General features: G+C 39.5%; 1 protein-coding gene across 1 annotated transcript in view; it reads right to left on the minus strand.

Moving 5' to 3' along the window:
• LOC135476262 (acyl-CoA dehydrogenase family member 10-like) overlaps positions 1-22,853 on the minus strand; it is a 30,354-nt gene extending 7,501 nt beyond the window's left edge. The window contains exons 1-16 of the mRNA XM_064756235.1: positions 22,679-22,853; positions 21,758-21,906; positions 20,626-20,820; positions 18,716-18,874; positions 18,026-18,191; positions 16,636-16,730; positions 14,888-15,003; positions 12,907-13,088; positions 12,402-12,552; positions 10,709-10,854; positions 10,404-10,574; positions 2,737-2,958; positions 1,721-1,890; positions 1,380-1,520; positions 780-917; positions 333-423 (exon numbers count right to left, since the gene is read on the minus strand). Coding sequence (XP_064612305.1) covers positions 333-423; positions 780-917; positions 1,380-1,520; positions 1,721-1,890; positions 2,737-2,958; positions 10,404-10,574; positions 10,709-10,854; positions 12,402-12,552; positions 12,907-13,088; positions 14,888-15,003; positions 16,636-16,730; positions 18,026-18,191; positions 18,716-18,874; positions 20,626-20,820; positions 21,758-21,906; positions 22,679-22,853 — 2,467 coding nt within the window. The remainder of the gene's footprint in view (positions 1-332; positions 424-779; positions 918-1,379; positions 1,521-1,720; positions 1,891-2,736; positions 2,959-10,403; positions 10,575-10,708; positions 10,855-12,401; positions 12,553-12,906; positions 13,089-14,887; positions 15,004-16,635; positions 16,731-18,025; positions 18,192-18,715; positions 18,875-20,625; positions 20,821-21,757; positions 21,907-22,678) is intronic.
• Positions 22,854-23,629: the final 776 nt, after the last annotated feature.

Below are 23,629 nucleotides of genomic sequence, written 5' to 3' on the forward strand. Positions count from 1 at the left end.
CTCAACTCAGCGTGGAGTACAACTCAGCATGGAGTACAAAGAACTGAGAGATACCATGCAGAGCTCAACTCAGAGTGGAGTACACAAAACTGAGAGATACCAGGCGGAGCTCAACTCAGAGTGAAGTACACAGAACTGAGAGATACCATGCGGAGCTCAACTCAGAGTGGAGTACACACAACTGAGAGATACCACGCAGAGCTCAACTCAGAGAGGAGTACACAGAACTGAGAGAAACCATGCAGAGCTCAACTCAGACAAAGCTATACCAAACCACATCTGCCCATATAAACTTTCTGACATACTTTACCATGAAGTCTCTCCAGACTAACCTGATGTCCACCACTTCCTGCCGTTAATCACGTACTCATCTCCATCACGATCTATTGAGGCCTCAATATTTGTTGCATCAGATGAAGCCACCTAGTTGAGAACAAAAAATTTAACATGCATGTAATTAGTGCCACTGAACTAAGATGTTAATCTGTCCTCATAGAAAAGCGTTTGTCAACAGTTACAGTTACACCAGAGCATATTATACAGTAACCTTTTACATTAAAAAAAAAAATGTCAATACTGTGCTTTTCAGCCCAGGACAAGGTACAAAACCTTCATGTAGAGATTAACCAATACTAGTGTGGTATAAACTTATTACTTAGGCCTCAAGAAGCCTTTGGTTCCATGTATTTTCAAAGCTATGAAACCCTTTCAACAAAATTATAGTGCTTTCAAATCGGTCAGCCGAAACCATATTATAAATTTTGACATAAATTTAAAACCTGTGGCTCTGTCATCCCGAAGCAGGATCTTATCTGTCCATCCAAGAGCGGCCGTAGCCACCTTTGTTGTTGTTCGGGTGTCCCATACCTCACCAGTACCTCCATGTTACCTGTGTCTGGGGCACTACAGTTGAACACCTGAGGAACAGGTAAATGAATGAAGAATGACAAAGAAGCCTGTAGTACAGATTGCCACTTCTTGAAAGCCACGATTTAATAAAAATCTATTTATATGTTTGATAGGTGACACTTCATACACAAGAGCAAGTTTAGATAGAGATCAGACAAAAATTTCCAACAAGAATTGACGGACGTATTTAAGCCCAGTGGGCTGAACTGGGAAAATATTCAGGAAGGCACTCATATAAAGAAACGTATGAAGGGCTTAGTTCTGCTTGGTCAGTGTCTCACCTTAGTGACTTTGTCACTCACAGAGTGTACTCCAAGCAAACTGGAGTACCAAGAAAAAATCACTACTCGGGACCAGCTGCCAAACAAGCCTCTCTACTTAAAGCTGTAACTTGAGACAAAACAAACGAAAGTTGGAGTCTTACAGGCAAATGCTGTGGTTAGGTTCTGACTGTCCATACAGTATCTCACCTCAGAGGCTATATGCGACTTCCCCATCTCCTCGCAGATAAACGCGTACTCCAAGTTCGTCAATCCCGCTCCAAACTTACTGTCCGGGTCAGTTTCGAGTGGTAGGAATAAATTCCACAGGCCTTCAGCTTTGGCCATTGCCTAAAGACAATTGATATATTGATATATTTATTTGTGTGATACGTGTAAGTGTTAAGGCCATTCTAGAAGGGTTTAAAGTTATTGATGGAGGTAACCAGTCATGCCACTTTTGACAAAAAACCAATTCTGACACTCTCAGAGAAAGCAGTATCAAACCCCAGGCACTGCTATAAAAAAGGCAAACAAAAATCCCAACAAACCTTGAGCTCCTCCATCCTGGGATGGACAGTCCATCGCTTCTTTGGGTCACGATGATACTCCTGGAGCTCCTTCTCCAGTGGAAAGACGTGCGTCTCTATGAAGTCTCGAACCCGCCTGTGAAGGTCCTGTACTCTTGGGGATAACGACTTGACACTAATAGGCATGGCAGCTGCAACAGCCAGGGAGTAAGACACTTCACATTCTGAAGAGAATGCTTTAAAGGATACATGAAAAGATGCCAAAACAAAAAGAATGAATGAATGAATGCTTAATGTTATACTTAACAATTTTTCAGTCATATGACGGGGAGGAGCCATTAGGTGCATGTACATATACTGTGTCCTCTTGTGGCAGAGCGAGTCCATCCCACAAAAATGCTGGCCCCACAGAAGTATCATGCTGAAAACCTGTTTCTTTGCTCTAACCTCTGAGTGCTAAACGAGGCAGCAATAAGTACCATTTTTTGGTATGACCTGACCTAGATTTGATTCCAGGTCTCCAAACTCTGAGACGGACGCTCTAACCATTAGGCCACCAAAGCCATCCATAAAACAAAGAGTATGGTTTTCAGCAAAATGAACAAAGATATGCTCAAAAAATGGAAAAATTTCTTTCATTTTTTGAAGCATGTTTTGTAACCTCATTATACCCTCTCTATTTTATACATATTTTCCCTAAATGGTTGGAAATATTCGAAATGTTCACACTGAGAACGAGAGACCAGTTGCTATCCTCTAACCTGGCAGAAGGTCAGCAGTTTTCCATTTGTGTTACATTCCAAGTATTTCTATATGCATTCTTTAGTCGTAAAACCCACAAATTGTTTGCACGTTGGCCTACCCTGTTAAACAGAAACCCGAAGATAAACATCAAAACTCTGACTTCTTGTTTTCCCCCACAGCCAAGTTTGGCTCGTTTGGAGATTGTCACCTCTACTCCAGGTAAGCATCGATTTCGACAAATGTTTCAGATATATGGCACAAGTAAATGCCAGAAATCATCAGTCGTTACTTACGAATGGATGGACTGGACGTGGAGAATTTCCTGGTGGTGTGCTGAGGGGGTCTCGATGAGGACACTGTAGAGTACTGGCGTGTCCCTGCAGACCCAGACTTTGGTCTTGAGCCAGCAGCCATGGTTGGCTGGATCTTGCTCTTTGATGCAATTTCCCAGCCTGTATCTGCAACCTTCTCTGCAAACTTGCCCACGATCTCTGCATTTGGGGAACTGCCCTGGCCTGTGGGAATGGGGAAAAAAAATCTGTTGTATGAAAGCAAACCATATTATACGGTATAAAAAAAACATTTTAAGGTATCACAGAAACAATATATTTGGAGTCAAATTTGAATAAATATTTTAAGATGTCACAAATAAGCCATGTCACAACCCACAAGTTTAGAAATGGTAAACTATTAGTCAAGCCATAAAACATAATCAAGGTAATAAATGTTTCCACAAAAAAATGTAGATTTTGTCATATTATTAAAGTGCACAAATTCCTGAGGATTTAACTCCAATAAAATAAGAAAACCAATATTTATTCATCTGTCTGTGGTTTAACCCAGAATTAATATAAGAATTGCGTGTCATTTTATTGTGGAAGACTGGTGGTCTTGAAAAAAGCACGCTACTGACACCGAAGACTCACAAGAAATAAGAGAGAGGTTGTCAACAAAATAGACTCGGGACTGAACCTGCACAACCGTGCTCCTGGGGGGCATTGTCCAGATTACCACTAATTAGCTAAAATCCGCAAATTACAAGTCAATACAGTTCACATTGTTCCAGAAAATTTCGAATTCCTAAATCTATGCATCCAAAGATTTCATTGGTAAAGTAAAATATGTATATTTATGTGTGAGAACACTGTACTCAATGCAATACATTCACTTCACTAATTCCTTATTGTACATGTAAGACATCATATTGCTGGCCACCCTCAAATAAGTGAAATAGTCTTTAGTACAGCATAAAACACCGATCAAAGAAATGAACAAATTTTATGCAAAATAGATGTACGCCAACCTTTAATAAGATGATTATATAGGCTTACATTATAAGAGGAATTGGGGCCTCCGTGGCTCAGTCGGTTAAAGCGCTAGCGCAGCGTAATGACCCAGGAGTCTCTCACCAATGCGGTCGCTGTGAGTTCAAGTCCAGCTCATGCTGGCTTCCTCTCCGGCCGTACGTGGGAAGGTCTGCCAGCAACCTGCGGATGGTCGTGGGTTTCCCCCGGGCTCTGCCCGGTTTCCACCCACCATAATGCTGACCGCCGTCGTATAAGTGAAATATTCTTGAGTACGGCGTAAAACACCAATCAAAAAAAAAAAAAAAAAAAAAAATATAAGAGGAATATATAGACATTTTGAATGGTAAAATGTCCCGATGTGGTGACACTGGCAAATTTGCACAGCTGACAGAGCTGGGTATAGGTCCTTCGTCATGAAATATCCCGAAGTGGTGACACTGGTAAACTTGCACAGCTGACAGAACTGGGTATAGGTCCTTCGTCATGAAATGTCCCGAAGTGGCGACACTGGCAAACTTGCACAGCTGACAGAACTGGGTATAGGTACTTCGTCAATGGACTTTGGTCATGTGCTGTGCATGTAACAGTGGATCTCTCTTATCCACATAGACTAGTTTATAAATATAAATGTGCAGTAACCCAAAGGGCAACTATACGTTTCATTTTTCTCATTTAAAAATGAATTAATATGTACCTTTCAGTGTTTCTGTCATCCTGTCACACATACAACAACAACCCCAGTTACAAAGTCTTGTCCTACGTCAGCTTATCACACTACTGTAAACCTTAGTATTACATGTGTCAAGGTAGATCCATTCTGTGAGTGGGTGTCTCACTTTGGAAATAGTAAAAGGAAACTTATTTCTGCTTCACAAACTTTTACCAGGATGGCACTAAAAATTTTGCTGCATTGTATTTTATTTTTTTTTACATTTTCACACCACTTTAATTTTTAAAAAAGAGAACTTAACAAAGAAGAGTTCATAATATACAGGTATTTCACAACCCTGACACACCAATGAACAATGGAACAGGCCTCAGGTCAACCAGACCCTCAATATTCTGACCTTCATACTGGGTGAGGTCTATCTAAGTAGGTCACCAGCCAGTCTGAAGAAGATAACTAGGTGTACATCAATATGAAACACCATGGCTCAGGTGCCAGTTGTTCAAAACTGTGTAGCTCCATGTTCAGCTTAAATTCTTGACATTCAACACCATATCTGACAGCATCTATGGTGACGTTATCTAAAAGCTATTGTCGTGTATCATCAAATATATATTTCATACAATTCCTCAAACAATAATTTTTAAATTTTTCTAAAGTACTATACTTTAGCCTGGTCTGACATTGCAAAAAAGACTTTTACAAAAAGACTGGTATTACATGTAAGTTTTTTTTATGGTTTAACTTTAATACAATTTTAAACAACTGTGCCACACACACAGACTGGAAATTAAGCTGTTCTTTTTTTATTTATTTATTTACCTGATTGGTGTTTTACACCGAACTCAAGAATATTTCACTTATACGATGGTGGCCAACACCGGGCAAAAACCCATGATCATCCCGTGTTCATGACAGACCTTCTCATGTACAGTGATCTCTTTAGTCTCTCCACAGAATTATGCATGACACACATTAACTAAGCTATATGTATTACTTTAAAGGGTATTACATATACATGTAATGTAGATATGTTAATCAAATTCGGGCTACATCAGTACTTAGCTTATTATTCACAAACGTTACACATGAACAAATGTCCTCAGAGTCAGACGGATGTTCGAAATCCTTGCATTTGAAAGTTTAATTGTAAATTCTAAATACATAAATATACCTATGCCCCTCATGTCACCAACACAAAGAAACACTGTCTGACAAAATCCAACAGAAATATACCTATGCCCCTCGTGTCACCAACACAAAGAAACACTGTCTGACAAAATCAAACAGAATATACCTATGTCCCTCATGTCACCAACACAAAGAAACACTGTCTGACACAATCCAACAGAAATATACCTACGCCCCTCATGTCACCAACACAAAGAAACACTGTCTGACAAAATCCAACAGAAATATACCTATGCCCCTCGTGTCACCAACACAAAGAAACACTGTCTGACAAAATCAAACAGAAATATACCTATGCCCCTCGTGTCAACAACACAAAGAAACACTGTCTGACAAAATCAAACAGAAATTTACCTATGCCTCTCATGTCACCAACACAAAGAAACACTGTCTGACACAATCAAACAGAAATATACCTATGCCCCTCGTGTCACCAACACAAAGAAACACTGTCTGACAAAATAAAACAGAAATATACCTACACCCCTCATGTCACCAACACAAAGAAACACTGTCTGACAAAATCAAACAGAAATATACCTATGCCCCTCGTGTCACCAACACAAAGAAACACTGTCTGACAAAATCAAACAGAAATATACCTATGCCCCTCGTGTCACCAACACAAAGAAACACTGTCTGACAAAATCAAACAGAAATATACCTATGCCCCTCATGTCACCAACACAAAGAAACACTGTCTGACAAAATCAAACAGAAATATACCTATGCCCCTCGTGTCAACAACACAAAGAAACACTGTCTGACAAAATCAAACAGAAATATACCTACGCCCCTCATGTCACCAACACAAAGAAACACTGTCTGACAAAATCAAACAGAAATATACCTATGCCCCTCTTTTCACCAACACAAAGAAACACTATCTGACAAAATCAAACAGAAATATACCTATGCCCCTCGTGTCAACAACACAAAGAAACACTGTCTGACAAAATCAAACAGAAATATACCTATGCCCCTCGTGTCACCAACACAAAGAAACACTGTCTGACACAATCAAACAGAAATATACCTACGGCCCTCATGTCACCAACACAAAGAAACACTGTCTGACAAAATCAAACAGAAATATACCTATGCCCCTCTTTTCACCAACACAAAGAAACACTGTCTGACAAAATCAAACAGAAATATACCTATGCCCCTCATGTCACCAACACAAAGAAACACTGTCTGACAAAATCAAACAGATATATGCCTATGCCCCTCGTGTCACCAACACAAAGGAACACTGTCTGACAAAATCAAACAGAAATATACCTATGCCCCTCATGTCACCAACACAAAGAAACACTGTCTGACAAAATCCAACAGAAATATACCTATGCCCCTCATGTCACCAACACAAAGGAACACTGTCTGACAAAATCAAACAAGAAATATACCTATGCCCCTCATGTCACCAACACAAAGAAACACTGTCTGACAAAATCAAACAGAAATATACCTATGCCCCTCATGTCACCAACACAAAGAAACACTGTCTGACAAAATCAAACAGAAATATACCTATGCCCCTCATGTCACCAACACAAAGAAACACTGTCTGACAAAATCAAACAGAAATATACCTACGGCCCTCATGTCACCAACACAAAGAAACACTGTCTGACAAAATCAAACAGAAATATACCTATGCCCCTCATTTCACCAACACAAAGAAACACTGTCTGACAAAATCAAACAGAAATATACCTATGCCCCTCGTTTCACCAACACAAAGAAACACTGTCTGACAAAATCAAACAGAAATATACCTATGCCCCTCATGTCACCAACACAAAGAAACACTGTCTGACAAAATCAAACAGAAATATGCCTATGCCCCTCGTGTCACCAACACAAAGGAACACTGTCTGACAAAATCAAACAGAAATATACCTATGCCCCTCATGTCACCAACACAAAGAAACACTGTCTGACAAAATCAAACAGAAATATACCTATGCCCCTCATGTCACCAACACAAAGGAACACTGTCTGACAAAATCAAACAAGAAATATACCTATGCCCCTCATGTCACCAACACAAAGAAACACTGTCTGACAAAATCAAACAGAAATATACCTATGCCCCTCATGTCACCAACACAAAGAAACACTGTCTGACAAAATCAAACAGAAATATACCTATGCCCCTCATGTCACCAACACAAAGAAACACTGTCTGACAAAATCAAACAGAAATATACCTACGGCCCTCATGTCACCAACACAAAGAAACACTGTCTGACAAAATCAAACAGAAATATACCTATGCCCCTCATTTCACCAACACAAAGAAACACTGTCTGACAAAATCAAACAGAAATATACCTATGCCCCTCGTTTCACCAACACAAAGAAACACTGTCTGACAAAATCAAACAGAAATATGCCTATGCCCCTCGTGTCACCAACACAAAGGAACACTGTCTGACAAAATCAAACAGAAATATACCTATGCCCCTCATGTCACCAACACAAAGAAACACTGTCTGACAAAATCAAACAGAAATATACCTATGCCCCTCATGTCACCAACACAAAGGAACACTGTCTGACAAAATCAAACAAGAAATATACCTATGCCCCTCATGTCACCAACACAAAGGAACACTGTCTGACAAAATCAAACAGAAATATACCTACGCCCCTCGTGTCACCAACACAAAGAAACACTGTCTGACAAAATCAAACAGAAATATACCTATGCCCCTCATGTCACCAACACAAAGGAACACTGTCTGACAAAATCAAACAGAAATATACCTATGCTCCTCGTGTCAACAACACAAAGAAACACTGTCTGACAAAATCCAACAGAAATATACCTATGCCCCTCGTGTCACCAACAGAAAGAAACACTGTCTGACAAAATCAAACAGAAATATACCTATGCCCCTCATGTCACCAACACAAAGGAACACTGTCTGACAAAATCAAACAAGAAATATACCTATGCCCCTTATGTCACCAACACAAAGGAACACTGTCTGACAAAATCAAACAGAAATATACCTAAGCCCCTCGTGTCACCAACACAAAGAAACACTGTCTGACAAAATCAAACAGAAATATACCTATGCCCCTCGTGTCACCAACACAAAGAAACACTGTCTGACAAAATCCAACAGAAATATACCTATGCCCCTCATGTCACCAACACAAAGAAACACTGTCTGACAAAATCAAACAGAAATATGCCTATGCCCCTCGTGTCATCAACAGAAAGAAACACTGTCTGACAAAATCAAACAGAAATATGCCTATGCCCCTCGTGTCACCAACAGAAAGAAACACCATCTGACAAAATCAAACAGAAATATGCCTATGCCCCTCGTGTCACCAACACAAAGAAACACTGTCTGACAAAATCAAACAGAAATATGCCTATGCCCCTCGTGTCACCAACACAAAGAAACACTGTCTGACAAAATCAAACAGAAATATACCTATGCCCCTCGTGTCACCAACGTAAAGAAACACTGTCTGACAAAATCAAACAGAAATATACCTACACCCCTCATGTCACCAACACAAAGAAACACTGTCTGACAAAATCAAACAGAAATATACCTACACCCCTCATGTCACCAACACAAAGAAACACTGTCTGACAAAATCAAACAGAAATATACCTATGCCCCTCGTGTCACCAACACAAAGAAACACTGTCTGACAAAATCCAACAGAAATATACCTAAGCCCCTCGTGTCACCAACACAAAGAAACACTGTCTGACAAAATCAAACAGAAATATACCTATGCCCCTCGTGTCACCAACACAAAGAAACACTGTCTGACAAAATCCAACAGAAATATACCTATGCCCCTCATGTCACCAACACAAAGAAACACTGTCTGACAAAATCCAACAGAAATATACCTATGCCCCTCATGTCACCAACACAAAGAAACACTGTCTGACAAAATCAAACAGAAATATGCCTATGCCCCTCGTGTCACCAACAGAAAGAAACACTGTCTGACAAAATCAAACAGAAATATGCCTATGCCCCTCGTGTCACCAACAGAAAGAAACACCATCTGACAAAATCAAACAGAAATATGCCTATGCCCCTCGTGTCACCAACACAAAGAAACACTGTCTGACAAAATCAAACAGAAATATACCTATGCCCCTCGTGTCACCAACGTAAAGAAACACTGTCTGACAAAATCAAACAGAAATATACCTACACCCCTCATGTCACCAACACAAAGAAACACTGTCTGACAAAATCAAACAGAAATATACCTACACCCCTCATGTCACCAACACAAAGAAACACTGTCTGACAAAATCAAACAGAAATATACCTATGCCCCTCGTGTCACCAACACAAAGAAACACTGACAAAATCAAACAGAAATGCACCTCGATATTTGCCAAGAGAAACATGAAGGGGTCTGAGGCATAAAGATTTTATCTATTTATTTTCTTGGGTGATTTTTACGTTGTACTCGAGAATATTTCACTTATATGATGGTGACCGCATTATAGTGGGAGGAAAGCAGGCAGAGCATTGGGGAAAACCCATGACCATCTGCAGATTGCTGACAGACCATCCCAAGTACGAACAGAGAGGAAATCCTACATGACTTGCACTTGAACTCGCAGTGAATGCATCTTGATTGGTTCCTGGTCCATTTTGCTGTGCTAGCGTGCTTAACAACTCGGCCACAGAGGTTCCTCAGGGTATAATTACTAAATTTATCAGTTTAATTAAGGGCTATGTTAATATTTAACAGACAACCATTGCCTACACGAAGATGTATAAAGACTCACCTGATATTGCTCTTTTATAAACACCTTGTAGAATAGCTGCCAGTCGGAACAAGACAAAGGCCACGTAGAAGTCCCAGTTATCCAGGGTTGATATGTTCATGCGCCGACAGTACTCAGCCACAAACTCCTCCACCTTCGGCAGACCTGGGTATTTCTTTGGATCCCAATGTGCTGAAATTAAAACAATGTATTTTCCAATATGTTGGAGAAAAAGACATATACTTGGCACTTAGGGTTTTCTTTATCTATGAAAGGAATGAAAAATGAAAAAAATGGATGTGGACGCAATCTACTAATGTACGTACATGCCCCAAAAGGGGAGTCTGGAGGCAAATAATATCCCACGCAGCAAACGGCCAGATCTGTGAGAGGGTCCCCCAGTGTTGACAGTTCCCAGTCCAGTACAGCCCGTACCTCACTACTGTCTGGGGCATATATCAAATTGTCCAGTCTGTCAATGATAAACCACTGCAGAAAATCAAAACTGACAAAAAAATGTACGTACTACAATGGCAAATACTTGACAGAGTTCATCAGTGGTATAATGGTGATCAGATTCACTCCTGGAGAAAAGCTGAAACTTGGTCGTGGGTTTCCCCCGGGTTGTCTGGTTTCCTCCCTCCGTAATGCTGGCTGCCGTCATATAAGTGAAATGTTCTTGAGTATGACACTCACCAAATAAATAAATAAATAAATAAATAAAAATTGGATATAAATTTATTACAGTGGATTGTTTACAATGACAGAGTGAAATTTATCTGTTGTGTGCAGCTTCTAAATTCCTTTCTTCAAGGGTTCATTAAAATATTGAAAAAAAAACATATTGGTTAAAACACAACAATATATGGCTTCTCATCACTACATGTACATGTAAGTTATAGCCAGTCCATTATCAGCTTATCCAAGATTCCAGCACAATTACCAGTACACTGACGTCACGGAACCACACACTGACCAAAAGGATTATGGTTTGAAATCGACCAAAATCTGACTTGGCCAGTATTGAAAAGCCTTTTAAATTGTCAGTTATCTCAAAAACATGCCATTTCAGAGGCATGAATGAATGGAATCATGGGGTTTTATGTCATACTTAACAATTTTTCAGTCATATGACGACGAGGAGTCATTAGATGAGTGTACATATATTGTGTCTTCTTGTGGCAGGGCGAGTCCATGACGTCAAAATGCTGCCACCACCAAAGTATCATGTCAAAGGCACCAGACATGACACCCCAACCAGTCACATAATACTGACATCAGTTCAACCAGTCCTGTTTCCTTGCTCTAACCTTTCAGCGCTGAGCACCAAGTTCTACTGATTTTAGAAAGGGGTTTTGAGGTTTGTTTGGAACATGGGATGATATTTTACTGGAACATTGTAAATTTCAGCCCCAAAAGTAATATTTTGTGACATTTATTTGCCTCTAAAAAGGCACATTTGTGGGCGATATAAGTGGATCATTTCGGGTATATGAAAGGTGTTGATTGTAGTCTGGTTTATCAGTGGGCTAAACCAGTGCCTGGATTTACTCATTATCATTGACTAGAAACGTAGAGCTGGTGTTTGCGATTGCAAGCAACTGGGTTCAACGCAACAAAGTGTAATGCTTATGTCAAAAAGGTTAACAACAAACTTTGTGATTGTGAGCATCTCTGACCAACTGGTTGCAAGCATGCATATAACGACGGAACTGGATAAAACTGGATGTTTTGAGTCACAGCAAAGTGGAACACATTCAACTGTTGGAGATTGTATGCCCACGCTGATCAATTTAAACCAACGTTTGATCAGATGCTTCCAGATGTCAAGAACCCAGCTGCTCCTAACCGCAAGGATGATCTTCGCTCAGCTTTATAATAAACCTTCTAAATTTAAGTTACAGCCGAATCACAGGGAGATCAACTGGATCATCTTGGGCAATATTTTAATCAAGTAAGATGAGCTCTCAAAAATTCTGCCAGACTTAAGAGACATGAAATAAGGTTTAGTTACTGTACCTGAAGTCACCATGGATGACCGACATGCTCTCATGGGTTGGAAATCTCTCCGAAATCCAATCCATCAGTTTTGACATGGACGGAATATCATGAGTCTTGCTGGCTTCATATTGTTTTGCCCAGCGCGTAAAGTTCCTCTTCACATAATCGCCTTTAAGATAAAAAAGTTATACTGGCTGATGCCATTCTAACCATACAATTTTCAGTATTAACGTTCATACATGTATTTTTAAAAAGCATCTTAACAAAATATGCCCTAATATGTACAGATCAAATTTAAGATGGCTGCTACATTGGCCAAAAGGATGCTCCTTTATATTTCAGTAAACACCATAATAGTGTAGGTATTTTAGGATTTTCATGAAAAATGTTATCCAAATGTGACTAAAATCACAGATAACTACACACACTTTTACTCCAATCATACACAGCTAAGTTGTCTACTTACTACTTCTGTTGAATGGCTTCACAAATCTAATACAGATGGCTAATTAAAACTTCTCACCTTGCTTCCCATAACTCTCTAACCCAGCTGCCTTAATGTCCACTGAGTGTATTTTGGCCAGTACTTCGCACATGGCTGACACAATTTCCGATCTCCGAGCAGCGCTGGCACCTCCCATGTCCAGGTCTGTGTAGACATTACCTGGGACATGATCCATCACGTAGAATGGGGTTCCGATCACACTGAAATTGAACGTTGCAGAAGGAGAAAAACTAGTTTAGTGCCAGTAGGTATTACAAAGAAAAGCATATAAAAAGGAAAGAAGTACATGTATAATCACTTTGTGCATAGAGAACAGGTAGAACAGCAATTGTGACATATAAAACACAAACTCACAAACACAAGTTGTATGTTTGTTTGTTAATAAACCTGAGATTGTAGCTGTTTCGTGTGTCTTGGGGTGGCCAAATGTGCCTGTGTTTGTGCCACATTTGAGAAACCGAAAACACAGTCGCATCACTCAAACTCCAAAACATCTGGCTAAAATGTTTGGGTGATGTCAGCTGAAAAAGCTGAGTTCTTGGGTTATATAAATAACCTGCTCCTCATTAGCTGGAGGCACTTATAATTTTCTCAATGTGCAAGATTTTACTTACTTTGAACTGAGATATCTTGGTTAGGCCACATCGAAAAAAAAAAAAAAATAAAAAGTTGAACTTTTTAAACTTTATGCGGGATTCTTCATCGATGCATATATAGATTTGGTCTAGACTTGCCATTTCTTTTAAAGAATTACTCTGATACCTATCATGAAAGAAAGCATAAATGGCACACTTTCTCAAAGGGAAATCACAGGGAAAGGGCAGGCACAGGGAAACCACCAGACTTATGGCTTAGCTTATCTCAGATCTTCACAAAGGCTGAGCACTTCAGGCACAGGCAAATCACCAGAATTATGGCTTAGCTCACCTTGGATCTTCACAAAGGCTGAGCACTTCAGGTACAGGCAAATCACCACAATTACGGCTTAGCTTACCTTGGATCTTCACAAAGGCTGAGCACTTCAGGTACAGGCAAATCACCACAATTACGGCTTAGCTTACCTTGGATCTTCACAAAGGCTGAGCACTTCAGGTACAGGCAAATCACCACAATTACGGCTTAGCTTACCTTGGATCTTCACAAAGGCTGAGCACTTCAGGCACAGGCAAATCACCACAATTACGGTTTAGCTTACCTTGGATCATTGCAAAGGCTGAGCACTTCAGGCACAGGCAAATCACCAGAATTATGGCTTAGCTTACCTTGGATCACTGCAAAGGCTGAGCACTTCAGGTACAGGCAAATCACCAGAATTATGGCTTAGCTTACCTTGGATCTTCACAAAGGCTGAGCACTTCAGGCACAGGCAAATCACCAGAATTATGGCTTAGCTTACCTTGGATCTTCACAAAGGCTGAGCACTTCAGGCACAGGCAAATCACCAGAATTATGGCTTAGCTTACCTCAGATCTTCACAAAGGCTGAGCACTTCAGGCACAGGCAAATCACCAGAATTATGGCTTAGCTTACCTCAGATCTTCACAAAGGCTGAGCACTTCAGGCACAGGCAAATCACCAGAATTATGGCTTAGCTTACCTTGGATCTTCACAAAGGCTGAGCACTTCAGGCACAGGCAAATCACCAGAATTATGGCTTAGCTTACCTCAGATCTTCACAAAGGCTGAGCACTTCAGGCACAGGCAAATCACCACAAGTAGGGCTTAGCTTACCTTGGATCATTGCAAAGGCTGAGCACTTCAGGCACAGGCAAATCACCAGAATTATGGCTTAGCTTACCTCAGATCTTCACAAAGGCTGAGCACTTCAGGCACAGGCAAATCACCAGAATTATGGCTTAGCTTACCTTGGATCTTCACAAAGGCTGAGCACTTCAGGCACAGGCAAATCACCACAATTACGGGCTAGCTTACCTTGGATCTTCACAAAGGCTGAGCACTTCAGGCACAGGCAAATCACCACAATTACGGCTTAGCTTACCTCGGATCTTCACAAAGGCTGAGCACCTCAGGTACAGGCACACCCTGTTCCCCTAATGCCTTCATCACCAGGAATTCCCGTTCCACAGCATGAGCTGAGGGTAACAGTTTGCCAGGCTGAAATATGGATGACACTGCATGAGCTGAGGGTAACAGCTTACTTTGAGCTGCTATATCTCGGTTGTGCAATATCACTACGAAATAAAACGTTATGCCTCTAAGACTACCTGTGATATACTTTTTCAATACATGCCCTAATTCTGTGACCTTTTTGAACATGAAAGGGCAATTTATGCACATTTTAAATTTGATTTTTGGACACAAAACTACAATAGCTGGGTTGGCCAATTACAGGGCGTCACAAAAACTATAATTTTATCAGTCTACACAGAATAATGCCTTAAAAATATGCCTGAATAAACACACTGCAAACATGCGAAAAGACTGAAGGATTACAGTATATACATTTGGTCTAGTGTTGTCTTTTCCTTTAAACTAAAATACTTATAGTGTTATTTAAATGTCATGTTTGTGGATGGAGAAAATAAAATCGCTGTGAGGAGGGTGGGAAACCAATTCCATTCATACCTGTGCAGTAACATAACACGTCCTATCGTTACGCTCAAATAAGCCACCTCATGACTGGTCAATAGCTTTCTCTTATTTTGTAAGGTCATTTCATGTGTTTATATGATTGGGATTTACCTTAATTCCTAATTTGCATATAAAAAGAACACCTTTCAGTGCAATTTATGCACATTTGTAATTCGATTATGGAGACAAAACTACATTGGTTGAGTTGGCCAGTTTCAGGGCTTCACAAAAAGTATAATTTTATCAGCCAACACAGAAAAATGGCTTCAGAATTTGCTTAAATTAACACTTTGTAAATATGCGAAAAAGTTGAAGAATTACATTAATGCTGTACTCAGGAATATTTCATTTCTACAGCTGTGGTCTTCTCTACGCGTGGATGTAACAGAATTTTCCAAACCACACCACAGGCCTTAGGCAAGTAAATGAAGAACTTTCCCACAAGCAGACAAGTGGCCCACAAATTCTTACCAGCAGAGCAAAGCATAGTGCTCGATAGAAATGACCTCCAATGACCTTCATTTACAATGCAAGAGCCTGAAGGGCAGCACAACTGCTGCCAATGGCTTATTGCCATAGCAACTGAGAGGCAAACATCTCATCAACCACAAGTCAACCACCCTGATCACCCGGCTACAACCCACACTTGAATTTTCATATTAGAACAGGACGATAAATTGATAGTGTATATCTGTGTTAAGATCCTTTATGTCTTCCACCTGACCATTTAATTTACTCTATCACAAAATAGATAGCCATAGGTTTATAGCCTCAAAATAAGCTGAGTATACTAAGCCTATTTAAAATGGAAACAGTACAAACTGTAGATCTTCAACCTTTTCAAACACTAAAGCACTTTTAATCAGTGGAATTTATGCTTACAATTATTTATGAAAATGACACTAAAATGATACATTTTGTGTCACGAAAGATGCAACCTTCACAAAACTCTGCAAATTAGTTCTCTACACAACAGAATAATGCCTTCAGAATACTTTTGAATTAACACCTTGCAAACCTGGGAAAAGGTCGAAGATTTGCAGTACATCTAGTCACTCTGCTAGATTATTTTTTTTATCAGATAATCTTCTTGTGACAAATCAGGTGACACTTTTAATACATGTAAGTCATTTCAAGCCACAAAGAGAAACGTACAGGTTTTTTCCTCAGCACCAGATTTCTGCCCCCATACTGAACCAGATAGGTAGGGTTAGATTGTCCGTGTTTGTACGCTCTTAGCTGCACTGGTTCTGTAACAGAAAAAGGGGGTCATCAAAATTAACAGAATGTGCAACAAACCAGTAATACGAGGAATAAGTTAAATATTTCTGTTTTAAAATGTTCAGTTTCAACATGTATCATGCTCCTTTTAGCCTACTTGTATGGCACTTATATTTCATGTTATATTCAAGATTAAATATCAGAGTGGGGCTTTTGATGTTGAGTGAGTGAGCACTGACTGAGGTTTCATGTCACTTTTTAACAATATATCACAAAACTTTGATTGAATGAATGAATGATTGAATGCTTGGTGTTTAACATCATACGTGCTGCCATCACTGAAGTATCATGCCCATGACACTACACATGACACCCGATCCAGTCACATTATACCGACACCAGGCCAGTCCTGTTTCCTTGCTCTAACCTTTCGGTGCTGAACACCAAGCAAGGCAACAGTAAGTACCATTTTTGAAGTCTTTTGTATGACCCAGTCCAGGGTTGATCCCGGGTCTCCCAACTTCAAGACAGGCGTCCTACCATCAGGCCACCGAAGCAGTCCATTTCAGAAGAGTTTAATAGATTAACTTTGAGATATATAATATGTTTTTTCAATGTGATATGATGGTAGCCTAGCTTACAGTGTGTGGAAGTGGGCTCCAGCCTCTCTCTGCTAAGCACCAAGCAAGGCAGCATCAAGTGCAATTTTTAAAGCCTTTTTTATAATTCAACCCGGGTTTAATCCTGGGTCTTCAGACTTTGAATCACATGACAAAACTTTGAAGATTTGATTTGATTTGATTGGTGTTTTACGCCGTACTCAAGAATATTTCACTTATACGACGACGACCAGCATTATGGTGGGAGGAAAACAGGCAGAGCCTGGGAGAAACCCACGACCATCCGCACGTTGCTGGCAGGCCTTCCCACGTACGGCCGGAGAGGACGCCAGCATGAGCTGAACTCACAGCGACCGCATTGGTGAGAGACTCCTAGGTCATTACGCTGCGCTAGCGCGCTAACTGACTGAGTCATGGAGGCCCTCTAAAACTTTGAAGAACACCAGTGCTAATGGATGTATATTCAAGTACATGTACAGGGGTATATGGTGCTGCCTCACTGGAAAGCTATGCAGGGTGCATGAAAAAAGTGCATTAGGACTTAAGCCCGGTACCAATTTTCATCACAACTAAAGTATCATTTAGTTTGTATTAGGAAGAGACTGGTATTACGATTTAAACATTGCTTAATAAGTGGAGCTCCAGGTGCAAAATGCTTGCCACGATTGCCAAGGTTTAAGAATGGTCCAGTAAAATTACAGTACCTTTAGAGTATATCCCCAGTGTGTTGTTCAGATAGGAGGTGAGGTTTTCCTCTGGGATTTTCAACCTCTTTGGGACCTCCTCTGTACCTGTCAACACATTCGTAGTCTGGAGGGGAATCCCCAAAAATTCCCCCATCTCAGCCACCGCCTGGTCAGGACTAGACACCTGCAGAGTTGTCATAAAATTGGAAGTGAACTTTTGTTAATATTCATTTCAATGGAATATTCTACTTAGGCGTATACATATCTTATCCATAGAAAAAAGCACACATGTTTGTACGATCTCTCCAGAATACTGGGCAAGTTTGGTACAAATCCATCCCACGGCATTTTTATTTTATAAACACACCCACTTCTGGCAGTTTTAACACAAGAGGGACTATATGTACGATTTAGCAGGCCTTTGGTTCACATATGTGTTTTGATTTCATAATTTGCCATGCCATTAAAAAAAAAAACACACCTAACCACCAATAAAAAAACGCAAAACACCACTTCACAGTAGATTATACAAAATCAAAATCACCAATGATATTGATATGAATACACACAACACTGCGCTAAAATCTTCTTATATCCATTTTAAATATTTTTTTTTACATTGTAGCACATTTAAAAACATATATTCTCAATAAAGGGAGGCTGGTTAAACCCATGGGATTCGTAGCACTACATCGTACATATACTGACTTTGATAGTGTGGAGCCCTAGGTTTCGAGCAGGTTTCAGATTAACCCCAAGGTCATCCAGGAAAAGAGCCTGCTCGGGAGTGACCTTGAGACGCTCCAGACACAGCTCATAAATGCGAGGGTCCGGCTTCCTCATTCCTACCAGACAGGACTCCACAATCTGGAAGAGAAAAAGGGAAGTGAGGCTGAGGGTTTGGGTGGAGAGAAAACAGATAAGATCAGATCATCTCTGAACCTGTTGCATTCACTAGTGTTAAAAAGGATTCGTAATTGTGACCAGTTAGCTAGTGAAAGAGGTACGCAAGTCCAGGGGCTGGTTTCATGAACAACGCTTAGCTAAGTTAGCCCTTGAACTACATGACAATGTATATTGTAGAGATATGAAGTCTAATCAGATATTAAAGAGCTACTTAATACTATAAAAAAAAGGTCCACCTCATGAAACAGGGGTTAGGCTCAGCAGAATTTTAGGTAATGTACATTTATTCAGGTGTGACGGAGGATTCATGCTTATTTTTATGTTGTATATTTCAATCAAACCAATCACTCCTTTGTTTCACTTCTTTGTGGCTAGATTTTAATGCTAAACGCAAAAGCTATTTCTTCTGGTTATGCTCATTCATATTTCGGTCTGATATTATGTTTTCCGAAATTATTGCTTTCGTTTGATGAATTGGAGACTCAAGTGAGCTAATAACTTGTGACAGAGGTTAAGGGTCCAGTTGAGTGAAGTCCGATCACCTTCTAATAACCAGTGCTTCTACCTGCCAACCTCCTTAAATGTGCGTACTCAGCCTGGGACTTCGTAGATAATCAAAGGAATTCTATGACCATAGTGAAACTGATTGAGTAGTTAGGGTTTTGTGGGGAGGTAACCTGTGAGGATGGGGATGCAGACCGGGGGAGAAAAATGCAGATAATTTTTTTTTGTTCGTTCACGGTTTCTTTACTTCTGGTAGTTAATTTTTTAACTGGTGTTTTCTGTAATTTTCGTTAATCATTGACACTTTTTTGTTTAATCTCATGATCCTTGATGAACTTGGTCAGGGGCAGTTATTTACACAGCTGTTCAGTTACACAAACATGACCCTGGGTTTTAACCTAATAAATCCTATATCCACTGTCAACCATTCCGTCTTGATTCTGTGTACCTTTAAAGGATTAGTGAGCAGATTTAACAAATGGTCCTAATTATGAATATTGCAGCCTGTGTATAAAACACTATACTATTGGAAAGCCTTTGGAAAAACACAATAATGACTTTAAATACACTAAAACAATAGATTTACTGCCCTAGTGGGTTTTCAGCCGGCAACCTGGTGCCTCAGCTATGACAATGCAGCTGACCACCCACAAAGCTCATTTGGAACTTTGTCTGGTTTTATTTCTTTTCTATGACGTATAGTTTTCTTGTAAATTGCAATTTAAAAAATTGGAAAAATCTGCTTTTGCTACATTATTGTATGTCCCCTGACCATAAACTATTGCTCCTATGAAGCTGAAAGCTAGCCACTCACAAGACCTTACTTTGAGCTGAACATGGCACCGTTTGAGTTGTAAATTACAGTGGTCCAAAGCTGACAAAACAGTTGATTCCGCACATGTACTTTGTATAGCTTATAAGGCGCATATTATCTTTCTTATGCAAAGGAAAAATGTTTGCAGTTTTCTGCTACAATTACCGGTATTTGTTCAGCTAAGCATGGCAAACATTGCAATATGTGATGACATATTGGAAGCCCTAAAACTGCAGGCAGTTCGTCTGAAATTCAAACAGCATCCAATGAAATGCAGTTGGCAGACAGATTGTTATTTTGGAGGCCCTGAATATCCAGAGCTTTAAAATGAATGTGCCTAACATGTGGGTTTTAGATTCATCACACTCATGTCACATGGATTTCCAAATCTCACCACATCAAAAAGATCCCTGTCCACAGGTATGTTTGTTTCGTCCTGCATCTTCCAGTTGTTCGTCAGCAGTGCTGTTTTGTAGCCATGGCTTCGGATCTTTTCAATGGCTTGCACCATTTCTTGGTAAGGCTTAAAGAACCTGGCAGCATCAGGGCCGTCTGGGAGGAGCACAGACATGTTGACTTGCCGGCCCACCTGTCAATCAAAGAGATGAGTGACAGCAATCAGTTGAGAGATTGACAACAGGGAGAACACATTAGCTTTGTTTGCTTGGTGTCATTTAAACGCACTGTCACCTTGTATCAGGCTGGTTCCTTGCTTAAAAAGTGACAGTGCTGCCTCAATGAAACACCAAGCCAAGGACACCAGATATGCCTTCCAATGATACCATTGATGCCAACACTTAAGTTTTTCTGAGAAGAAATTAATCAAATGTCACAAAAAAATCTTAGGTGAAAATTAAGGTGGATGAATTAATCAGAACCAAGCAAGATGTGTCACGGGAAAAATGCTAAACTTTTGGCAAAAGACGCTACTTAATTTTTGTTTTTATCATTTACACTGTATTCCAGAATATGCCTATTTATAAGTCCACCAGTGATTTCATATTCTACGTAACAGCATAGCTGGAGTGGTCAATATGTTTGATATTTCTAGCTCTTCAGAAGGATAACCTCTGCAAAAACCAATATGTGAATATACAATGTGAAATATATTTAATAGATTTCATTCATAGACAATGTGAAATATCATGGAAGTAGTTAAAGTGTAACACACGGTCATTTATATATCTGATATTAGTAATTCTGATGGGAAAGAATTACATTTCTCTCCCAGTTTTTATTTTGAAAAAGTAAAGATATGAATATCTTGTTCATTAGATGAACTAAACATGTGAAAAAAGGAAACTAAATATTCCCGGTACAGTTACATGTATACTGGCTAAAAAGAGCAGACCAGGTGTCCCAAAAATTACAAGAATTAAGGTATTTACATATTCAAAAGTCCTGCAAAAATGATGACCTAGGTTCAATTTGAGATGGTTTTTATTTTGAGCTCTTAACGGCAAGTCAATGATCAAACATTTTGACCCCTGAATTGTGTAAACACACATATGATACTAAACTCCCACCTTATTAGAACACTCTTTGCTAAACTTCTCCCCAAACTGATGCAGGTTGTATTCTCCACACTCCAACTTCGACCAGCTGCCATCAGCTCCACCTTCACGAATCACATCAAGAATTGTCCCCCTTGGCAATCCATGTTGTTCTTCATAAACTATGGATAACATTTCAGTAGGAGTCAGTTTTAATTATTCAGGAAAGATCACAAAATCACCAAGTAAGCATTGCTCTTCACATTTATATACAAGTATATATACAGATATACATAAATGATTAGCTTCTTAAGGTGTAAAATAAATCTTGACACTTTTAGGAACCACTATTCCCATACATATTCTGTGGAAATTTTATTTACTTATTTATTTCCATATTGTCTAACATCATTCTCGCACAGTGATTGGCTTGCAGCTTTATGGGTGTAGGAGGCATTGCCTGGTTTTCAATATGGTAATGACAACATCAAAATTTTTTATAAATGTTTTTACATGTTTAAAACCAGTTAAGAAGAACGAAAACAGTTAAAAAATTGAAAACCACCATGTTTTCAAAACAGTTTACCTAGAAAGCTGTACATGTATATATCTTCCTATTTATGTTTTGATAATAATTAGAATTTACATTTAATGATATAGGCCAATGGCCCTTAGGTATGGCCAGCGATGTTGTCAAATAAATCACATACATGTATAGAGTTGACCGTGTAGAATCTTTGTGGCACATGGTCAAAGTCTACACAGTCAACCAGGATATATTTGATGCCATATTGAGAATCACATCCAACACACACTGGAGCACCGCTTCCATTGAGAATAAAATTGTGTGTTAACCGAGAATGCCCAAAAGTGCCAAGAAAAGTGGGCTGGAAATCACAGGAGCACAAATAACAACAAATTATCAAACTTCTCGATTTACAATATGTACTGTACCTTTGAAAAGTGGGCCAGGAGAAGGAACGACCACTCCACCCATGTCAAATATCACAGCTTTGATGTCATTCCTGCCCTCTGCTGCTGCCGCACTAGAGCAAGGGGAGATAATCTGGCCTCTTAAATGGTCTCTAAGTACACTAAGGCGCATTATTCTGGATCCAGCCCGAAGCATTGTCTACTACAACAAACAAGAGTCATCAATACTAGTGTACAACACTTTTCTTTGAGAAGAATATTCACTAGAGTTATGACTTTGACAAGTTGCCTAATATTTATTTATATATTTGCCATTTATTTATTTCACTGCTGTTTCACACTATACTCTAGAATATTTCGCTTACATGATGGTGGCAAGCATTATGAGGAAACAGAGCGGAAACAGTGGGGAACCCAAGACCATCCACATGTTAAATTTATCTAATAAAATTTACAAAAAAATAGCTCTTCAATTTATATTGTCTAATTAAATGCATTTGTAGTAAAACTTTGGTACTATGAAAGTAGTGTAGCATGAACAATAAATCTTGATTCTATATTTATCATACATGGCCAGAGCTTCTTCTGCTATTTTACAAAAAAGGATCCAGGTGAAGCTAATGACAATCTATGTGACAAGATATGATTTACTTATTTGATTGATTGTTTTTCTATGCCATACTCAAAAGTATTTTACTTCTACTACAACGGCCAGCATTATGGTGGGAATAGAAAAGATAGGAAGATTGACAAGAGGAAGTCATGTTTGCTGATGCGAGGAGGAAATGTTACAACATGGATCTGACTAACTTGACATGCTCCAGGAAATTGAAGTGTTTTTTGGGGGGCTGCAATTTTTCTTCACCTAGCAAACAAAAGGGCCTCTGACTAGAAGTTGAGCAGCCATGAAGATGGGATGTCCAAATATTACTGAACGTACTAGGCAGTTTTTCTAGTCTGAACTAACCTCAA

This window comes from Liolophura sinensis, chromosome 10 (assembly GCF_032854445.1).
Source record: "Liolophura sinensis isolate JHLJ2023 chromosome 10, CUHK_Ljap_v2, whole genome shotgun sequence".
Lineage (NCBI taxonomy): Eukaryota > Metazoa > Mollusca > Polyplacophora > Chitonida > Chitonidae > Liolophura > Liolophura sinensis.